General features: G+C 41.9%; 1 protein-coding gene across 1 annotated transcript in view; it reads left to right on the forward strand.

The window, feature by feature from the left end:
- Nucleotides 1-1,570: 1,570 nt before the first annotated feature.
- GRXCR2 (glutaredoxin and cysteine rich domain containing 2) overlaps nucleotides 1,571-9,689 on the forward strand; it is an 11,727-nt gene continuing 3,608 nt past the window's right edge. The window contains exons 1-2 of the mRNA XM_003782080.1: nucleotides 1,571-1,906; nucleotides 8,451-8,675. Coding sequence (XP_003782128.1) covers nucleotides 1,571-1,906; nucleotides 8,451-8,675 — 561 coding nt within the window. The remainder of the gene's footprint in view (nucleotides 1,907-8,450; nucleotides 8,676-9,689) is intronic.

Consider the following 9,689-nt stretch of genomic DNA (forward strand, 5'->3'; position numbering starts at 1 on the left):
CCACTCAGGAAACAGAGTGACTGGGTAAGAGACAGAAACCTGTGGTTTTGAGAAGTGGGAGAGCTTATTGGTTGCCTGGAACACCAATTCCAGTCAGGACCTGGCTGAGTGACAGAGGCCGAGGATAGAAGGGAAGCTAAAGTGAGGCAGACCGGGTTTGGAAGGGCTTTGTTGCATGGAAAAGTTAGGACTTGTTATAGACTGGACCACTGGAAAAGATTTTTTTAAACTGGAGACTGACATCTACGAACTTGTGTTTTTAGAAACTGCTTTCCCAGCACTGTGGAAAATGGAGTTGGGGATGGGTAGGGAAGTCATCAGGAGGCAGCTGCAACTTGGAAAGAAGAAGAGGTGAAGGTTTGGCCTAGGGCCCCGGAGCTGGGGGTGGGTGTAAGGATGGCTGCAGGAGTATGGGACGGGTCAGGTTGGGCAATAAGTAAATGGTGAGCCATTAGCAGAGACAGAAAACGGGCTTTACCCCACTGTTCCAGCTCTGTAAATCCAACCCACCCATTTGACCCAGCCCTAGGCCCTCCTGTTTGCAAACCTTTTTCTTGTATCTTTGTCTCCTAGAGGCTGCTCCCTTCCCTGGGTAGCCATTCTGGTATTCAGCTGTGGACAGTTTGCTCTCTAAGCAAGAGGTTACCATTTCACATGTGTTAGGTTTGTCTCCTGAGCTGGATTGTAGGATGGTTCTCAGGCCCAAATCTCACGCTTCTGTGATGTCCATCTCAGCGACTATCTCACGGGGTTGGGTATTTATAAAGTGCAGCAGGCAGTGGGGCTAGAGCTGTGCTTGTAAAGGAAAGCTTCAGTATAAAATACATGCCAAGCAGAACTGTCAGGTTAATACAGGGGTACAATCCACAATCCAGGACCCCTGGAATCCTCTTATTCTAAGCAGCAACTTCCAAGAACTGCCAGTGTCTGTAAGGCCCCATGAGACACAATTTGAAAACTTTGGCTTGGACGGATCATGGGTGTCAGAATAGGATGAATCTGAATTCGAATCCCTGCTTTGTCACTTAGCTGTGCTAGAGTAGACAAATGAAGAAACGGCACTTCTCTTTCCCCTCTGTAGAACAGAGAATGCTTTCCTTGTAGGGTAACTGTGAAGACAAAGTAAGATAATGCAGGCAGCGATCTCTGGCACTTATTAAATGCTCACCAGATCACAGTTGTTATTGGTAACAATAACAAGTCACTTGTTAACTGATTGAGTATCTGATCCTTATTGAATCGGCACCTGTTTAGTATAAGTAAATTGATTCAGCCCCAGGTTAAGAAAAGCCAAGGTTGAGGTGAAGTTATGGATGAGCTTGGAATTATGAGAACAACCAACCTCGTCTTATGTTCCTTCCACTCCGTAAACCCACAATCACCTGCCTTTTCATGAGGGTCTATCAATATTTAATGTACGGGTGTCAGTTACTGTAAATTGACCATCCCCTAGCAACAACTTGAATTAATTATATGCAGGAGACAAAATAAAATGCCTTTTCCCCAGAGGCCCAAGTTCCACTGGCTACATAGAAGCCTGGTAACCACAGTGAACTTTCTTCTTCTTCTGATGGAGGACAGTGAGAAGAAGCTGAATCAGAAGAGCGATGGCAAACCCCGGAAAGTACGATTTAAAATCTCCTCCTCCTACAGTGGCCGAGTACTGAAGCAGGTCTTCGAGGACGGGCAGGAATTAGAATCACCAAAGGAAGAATACCCTCACAGTTTTCTCCAAGAAGCCCTTGAACCAATGGATGGTGTTTATGGGTCTGGGGAAGTTCCCAAGCCCCAGCTGTGCTCCCCTAAGCTGACTGCTCAGAGGATCAGTGTGTTCAGAGAGGGCAATGCCTATACCTTGGCAGGCAGCCAGCCTCTGTTCAACGATTACAAGATGAATGACCACAAGGTTGGTATTGTGCATGACATGTAAACTCTAAGGGCAGGCTTCAGACTTGTAGCTTGCTCATGCCCCAGTGCCAGCCAGAGCTGTAGGCACTCCAAATGGGAAGTCGCTGTTAGAAAATATCCGGGACAAAAATAACGTGCTTGTTGACTCTCATTGGGAGGTGCAGTGAACATGTATCATATTCAGATTCCATCCAGGGTAATACATTGTAATTGGATCTTTGGGTTTTCTCGGATGTAAATTAAACCGAGGCGCAGTGGTTTTCACGTTGCCAGACTGCCCTTTTAGAAAATTATGCAGAAGTAGGTCGTTTTGTTTCCTGAAAGAGCTGAATGTTTGAAGATGCTCATTTTATTCCAGCCAATTATTTAGCTTGTGGTTTACCCATGTCTTATTCTTTACCTCTATGGCCTTCCTACTATCTGCTTTTAAAGAATGTTTATTTATTTATTTTGCTTTTCCATTGCTCATTAGCATGAAATGTGGGTAGTGGAATCCTGGGAAGAGATGGTGAAAAGGAAATAAGCCCAGGGAGACGTTACATGGGGAAGAAGTTTGAACTAATACTTCAGTCGAAGCGCGTGTTTAATCTGTGAATTTCAATTACTTCCCTGATTCCATGGATAATCAAAAGCCCACACATGATTTTCCTTTAAGCTTAAAGAATCTGGAAAATATTCACTGATGTCCAAAATTCATAGGAGATGTGTATATCTTCTCTGTCAGTGGGACCATGAATGCCTTTTAAAAAAGATTAAATACAATTATATAATGTATCCACACTGTTAATGAATAGCACACCAGGCTGTGTTCTCATCCTTAAAGTGTGAAATGCAGATAATTAGCCTCTAATTATTTTTATTGTTAGTTTCCTAAGGGAATAGATAATGTATCTATTGCAGACAAATGTATTATTGGCTTTGCTGGCATTGGTAAAATTATGGGCATGTCCACAATTATCAAAGATAGTACCAGGTTTCTTTTCACTATTGAAGGGGCTGGGATGAATGTTAATGGGGTGACTTATGCCTTACAAAGTGCTCTTACATACTATTCTATCTATTTCTAGCACATTCTGTTTTTCCTGTGACCTGGAGAAAGAAAGCAAAGTATGGTCCTTCTCATTTTGCACATAAGGAAAATTGAGGGCTGAGTTGTATTTTTTTTTTTTTTTTTTTTTGAGACAGAGTCTCACCATGTCACCCTCAGCAGAGCCCCGTGGCGTCACAGTTCACAGCAACCTCAACTCTTGAGCTCAAGCAATTCTCCTGCCTCAGCCTCCCAAGCAGCTGGGACCACAGGTGCCTGAGAGTACAGAGTTTTTAAGGGCCCTACCTGATATTTACAAGGTGATTGGGTGCAGAATCATAAGAATCTGGTGTAATTCCTCATACTTTTTGCTTTAGGGCATGTTATTTTTCAGGGAACACAATTATTACATAGCAATAGTGATGATGATAATAGCTCTTACCATATATTAAGTACTTATTATGTGATGCACTTACAGTATTTCTTTTCAATTATATCTTATTTGTAGGTTTAGAATTTACAAAGTCACAGTTCATGCAAAGCTGTACAAGGCTATGGTAGATAATTTTGGATTGCTTGACCTTCATAAGTCATGTGCCAAACTTGGCATTCATATAAATGTAGGGTTTAACATGGATTTATACACCTAGGTAAACAAGTCTTTGTTGAAGCGTGGCTCACTTGGTTAAAACACGGTGCTCTAGAGACAATGTTGAAGTTTTAGTTCCTGCCTGGTCCAGTTATCCTTGTTTGCTTTGTCGCCTAAGCCAGTGCCCCATCCCAATCTTAGCTGACCTTTGAGTATGTGAGGGTATCCAAGATGGATTCACGTAGCATCCTCCACTGAAACACTCTGTCAATGTGGTATTTAGGAAAGATGAGAACTGAGATGTTGTGATTTTTCAATAGTTAATCTAATTATAAAACAATGGGGTTATGAGACCCCATGAGGTAACATTTAAGTGTAATGATTCAAAGCAAAGGCTCTGCACTCAAACATATCTGTGCACCATTGTTTATAACAGTATTATCCATAATTGCCTAAAGGTAGAAACAACCCATGTGTCCATTTGTTGATGAATGAATATACCAAAAATGTGGTATATACATGCAATGAAATATTATTCAGCCGTAGGAATTATTTTGGAATTATTGGAGGGACAAAGGAAGGACATTTTGACATATGCTATACCATAGACAAATCTTATATGTGAAATAAGCCAGTCACAAAAAGATAAATACCGTATGATTCCACTCATATGACTTACCTAGAGTAATCACCTTCATGGAGACAGAAAGTAGAATGGTGGTTTCCAGGGGCTCCGGGTTGGGGAGAAGGAAGAACTATTGTTTAGTAGATGCAGAGTTTGAATTTGGGAAGAAGAAAAAGTTCTCAAGAGGGATGGTGGGGATGTTTGCACAACCATGTGAATGCAGTTAATGCCACTGGACTGGACACTTAGAAACGGTTGAAATGGTAATTTTTATGTTATGTACATTTTACCACAATAATAATAATGACTTAAAACAACCCAGGGACTCTGATGTTAGTCAAACCCTGCCTTGGGCTGATCTCAGAACTCTGGGAGGGTCGCTTGAGGCCGGAAGTCTGAGGCAAACCTGTGCAGTATACTGAGCCTCTGTCTTTTTTAAAACTTCAGATTAATATGAGGGTACAAATGATTGGGTTCCCATGCTTGCCTGTTCTAGGTAAGGTCCTTGTGGTAGTTGTGTCCTGCACCCAGGAGGTGTGCCGTATGCTGTTACATTGTGCTCATTAGGTGAGAGCACATCAATCCCCCTCCTTCATTTTGTCTCCCCCCGCCACTTGAATTAAATTGGTTTTTTTTGTTGTGTAGGTATGTATTAGTTAGTCTCCTGGTTTCATAGTAGTATTGAGTACATTGGTACTTGCTTTTCTATTCTTAGATAATTTACTAAAAAGAATGTTCTCCAACTCAATCCAGGTTAATACAAAAGATGGAAAGTGTCCATCTTTTTTATGGCTGAATAGTAGTCCATGGTATACATATACCACAGTTTGTTAATCCATGAATGGTTGATGGGTACTTGGGTTGATTCCACAACTTGGTCATTGTAAATTGGGCTGTGGTAATTGAGTGCAAATGTCCTTAACACCCTGTATTTACAAAAATATTTTTTAAAAATTAGTCAGGTATGGTGGCTTGTAGTCCCAGCTGCTTAGGAGGCTGAGTCAGGAGGATCACTTGAGCCTAGGAGTTCAAAGTTACAGGGAGCCACTGATGGGGCTGCTGCACTCTAGCCTGGGTGACAGAGAGAGACCCCATCTCAGACGACAACAACAAGAACAATAAAGCCCAGGCTTTCTACCCATTTACTGTGCAAGCTTGAGCAAACTACTTAACCTTGCAATGCTTCAACACCATTATCCATGATATGAGGGTAATAAAAGTGACTACTTAAAGAGAGTTATGTGGTGATTAAAAAGATAATACTTAAGAAGCTCTTAGCATTGTGCTTGGCACACTGGTATATGTGCTCAGCAAATGTTATCCACAATTGACATAAAGAGCAGGTTCTGATCCAAGAAATGTTTAGTCTTTTGTTTTCTGTGATGGGTAGAGAAAGTAGCTATAAATAATCAAAATAGTTTAAGGAATTAAAACCAACTGAAGGCTTGGTGCCCATGCTCAGTGGTTAGGGAGGGTTAAAACCTGGCCCAGGCCTGCTAAACAACAATGACAACTGCAACAACAACAACAAATGGCCGGGCATTGTGGTGGGTGCTTGTAGTCCCAGGTACTTGGATGCTAATGTAAGAGAATAGCTTAAGCCCAAGAGTTTGAGGTTGCTGTGAACTGTGACGCCATGGTAATCTATCAAGGGTGACATAGTGAGACTATCTCAAAAAATAAGTAAGTAAATAAATAAATAAAGCCAACTGAAGTTATAAGACTCATAAAAGGAATGAAAGGGAAAAGGAAAGGGAATAATGTTTAATGAACACCTTATTTATACATATTATGTAATTTCTATGAGAAAGAGTTTCACAAATTGGAAAAACAGCAGTTGATAGGGATTAAATATTTCTATGAGAAAGAGTTTCACAAATTGGAAAAACAGCAGTTGATAGGGATTAAACAATTCGAAAAACTCAGATGGTTGTTGAATAACATTTGAATAGAATTTGAACTCAGGTCTCTCTACCTTCAAAGCCTACTAAATTTCTTGTACCTAATAAGAGCAGTGGAAGGGTTTAGTAGTGCCTGATTAGCAATCTCTAAGCATGTTGCCACGACACCAGGGTGGTTGCAAATGCTCAATCACATAGGTTGCCATTCTGGGCTCTATGGAAGGAAATGAAAAATTCTTGGCTCCATTCTGCCTTCTATAATTCAAGAGTGGGTATTCCTCACAGGCAATTAATGTAACCAGATACTGTGAACTTTACTAACACCCAGAGAGTCTCCTTAGACACAAGGAGCTTGGCTGTCAGACTGAAACTTAAACACACCTTAAAGATGCTTTGGTCCCCTCCATCTTTGGGGTACATTAAAGCAAATTTTTTATGAGGGGTGGTGTCCTGGACGTTGACCAACTTACAGGCAGGGGGCTGGACCAAGTGATCTCAGATTCTCTTAGCATATTGAAAGCTTTGTCTTGAAAAATAAAACCAGCTCAAGATATGAAAAAGCTCCCTAGAAACTGAACCTCGTTGGCTATTACTGGAAGTAGAAATGGAACCTTCCAAAAGTACCCCCATCCTTATCTTCTGATGTTCAGAAACTGATATTCCAGAGTGTGAAATAGGAATCCAGCCTGCATAAAACAATAGGAAATGGAAGCTGCTACACAATCCCTTGAGGAGAGGGAGAGAAAAACGGGCCAGATAGGAAGCTTGTGGCTTAATGAATAATTATCGAAAACACCATGGGTGTTTCAAGGAAGGGAGCCTGAACATGGAAGTCTGGCTCAAGCCAGGCTTTGACGAAATACATACAAGGCTGCTTCACTGTAGCATTTCAACAGATTTGATTATACAGTTCTATAACCAGGACAGAACAGCTGATGCTGAGGTGTTTAGTTGTGTGGCGTGATTATGTGTGCACCACTGAAGATCAGTTTTTAATAGTAACAATGGCCCTGATGCCCATCATTTTCATAGTATCTCCAACTTTTCCAAACCCTATACTTTTCCTATATTTTTAAAAGCACCTACCAGCTCACCCCCCCCCCCAAAACTTGACATAATTAGCTTCAGGGATGAGACTCAAAATATTTAACCGTAGGGACATTGCTCAGTCAGCATAGAAGCCAGCAGTGTTGGGGGAGGGTTCTGAAACTAGGGCTCCTAAGTATTAAATCTTATATTGCTGGGCTTTGGGATGGTAGAGGCTCCCTGAAGGGAGAGAGGGATGATAGGAAGTCACTCGGGAGTCTCAGGACAGCACCTGTTTGTCACTCTATATGAAAGTGTTTCTATATTTTAATAATTTGTTGTCTGTGGCACTGCCTACCAACTAGATGTCAGTCCATTTGCTAATGAGCAAACTGAAGTTCGAAGAGGCTGTGTGATTTTCCTGTGTCTCACAATAGGTAGACAGTAGAACTGGAATCCAATGCAATTTCTCTCCAAGTGGACCTAACTCTGGGTAAAATATGTGTTCTTGGTCCAGAAATCGCTGAACCCCTTCTTCCCAGGCATCTTTATTTTCTGCACTGGGATCTTGCCCAAACTTATTCCTGAGCAAATGATTAAGTAACACGTGGTAACTCCATATGAAGGAACATAAGTTATTAATAATAATACTTTAGAAATTTATTTATTGACATGAAAAGAGTTTTATATTATGTAGATAATGAAAAAATAGGCTACAGCACTAAGATACTATATTTTGAAAGGAAAATATTTATCGATAGGGAAGTGTAAGTGGCGAGAATATGCGTTTTAGTGTGACATAGTTGGATTGCAGTCCCAGCCACGGTCCCTAAGAAACTCTGTCATCCTGGTGAGACCCCCTAACCCCCTGAGACTCAGTCCCCTCACCTGTACAACATGGAAACCATGGCATCTCCCTCACAGGGAGGTTTGTGAGAAAAGTGGGATAATGTTAAGACATGGATCCTGCCACACAAATGGTGCTCAGTTAATGTTATTTACTAATATTATTTATGGATAGAAAAAAAACTGCAGGGGTACATAGAAAACAGAAAAGTGTTTCTTTGCATTTATTATGCACTCATGATACCAGCCCTGCATTGGCTGCGGGCAGACAGTAGGATGGGAGGTCGAGCCCCGCCCTCCAGCGTCCTGGGCTTGGCGTAGTTCATCTTTGATTGATTACCAGCGAGGAAGATAGCTTTGATGGCTTCCAGAGAGAGCAAACACCCCAGAGCAGGAACTAGTGCTCTGGGGTCTGATGGGATCGCCGCATTGGCTGGTTCCCCCTCTCCTGTTTCCTGGGAGGTTGGACACGTTCTGCTGCCCTGTATTTGGTGGTGAAGTTTCCATGCTCATTCTCCATTTCTCTAGCCCCCACCTATTATAGATTTTGGAAAGATAATCATCTACACGAACAACCTGAAAATCATTCGAACCCCGATGGACAAGAGAGACTTCATGAAGAAAATGCTCCAGAACGAAGAGCCTGAGGAGGAGTCTCTGATGAGCAAAGAGGACAGCTATGGAGACCAGGACCAGCACGATGGGCCTCTGCTGGAAGCGGACAGCGCCTTCCCCCACAACCAGTACACACAGGTGCGCCAGCCGGCGTGGCTCTCCTACTGTAGCTGACCCTACGGCAGGGGCCCCCAAATTGGTTCTAAGTAAAAACTTTTGGATGTGAATACTTAAGATATCTAAATATACAATTCTTTAATTCTATTATTTCTTATACCATATTGTAAGTTGTGGGAGCACCTATTTTCAGAAAAGGGCCAGAAACGGTAAGATGTGGGTCACAACTGCAGATCTGAATAAAAAAGTCAGAGTAGGCCTGATGTGACAATTACCTTTAAATTCAGTGAGGAGAGATCCGTGTTCTTTAGCTGTAATACTGTAAACTAGGACAGAGGTGTACAGCAGCAGGTTGCTGTGAAAGGTTATACTTCACTTGTCCGGCCTTTAAACTCTGTTTTAAATTGCTGTTTGTTTGCCCCATCCCTTATGCAGTAAATTCCCAGACAAGCTTTATCCTAAAAGAGAGGGTCAAAGAACATCAAGGAGTCCCTTCTGACCAAGAGCCTCTTTGTTCTGTAATATGGAACAGGGCAGCAGGGAGAATCGGATGCAAGGGCAGGGCACGGCTGAAAGCCAGACCAGGCTGGCGTCTGTGCATTAACTCTCAAAGAGAAGGAGAAGAATAATTGAATCCAGCTACAGTAAACGGTGGAATGGGAAAAATTGGGCTTTGTGCTCAGCAGATGCAAGGCCATAAATCATCTGAGCTTCTTTATGCTTTATGTGATCTCACCTTTGAAATAATCGTAATAATCATCACCATCATAATCGCAATCATAATAGCTGCTGTTTATTTACTGAGGGCGTCTGATAGCCTGGCACCACTGTGCTTTTCATGCAGTAGTCCATTTAATTCTTACCAGGATTCTGTGAGGTGGGTATTATTTATGGTTTCATTCTGCAGCTGGGGAAACTGAGGCTCAGAGAGGTTTACTTGCCAAAAGTCACAAGAGCTAGTAGACAAATCTAAGTCCATCTGCCAACCAATCTCGTGATTGTAATCCCTCATTTGTTATGGGATCTCTAGATTGG

Source organism: Otolemur garnettii, unplaced genomic scaffold (genome assembly GCF_000181295.1).
Source record: "Otolemur garnettii isolate 467f Iridium unplaced genomic scaffold, OtoGar3 scaffold00003, whole genome shotgun sequence".
In the NCBI taxonomy this organism is placed as follows: domain Eukaryota; kingdom Metazoa; phylum Chordata; class Mammalia; order Primates; family Galagidae; genus Otolemur; species Otolemur garnettii.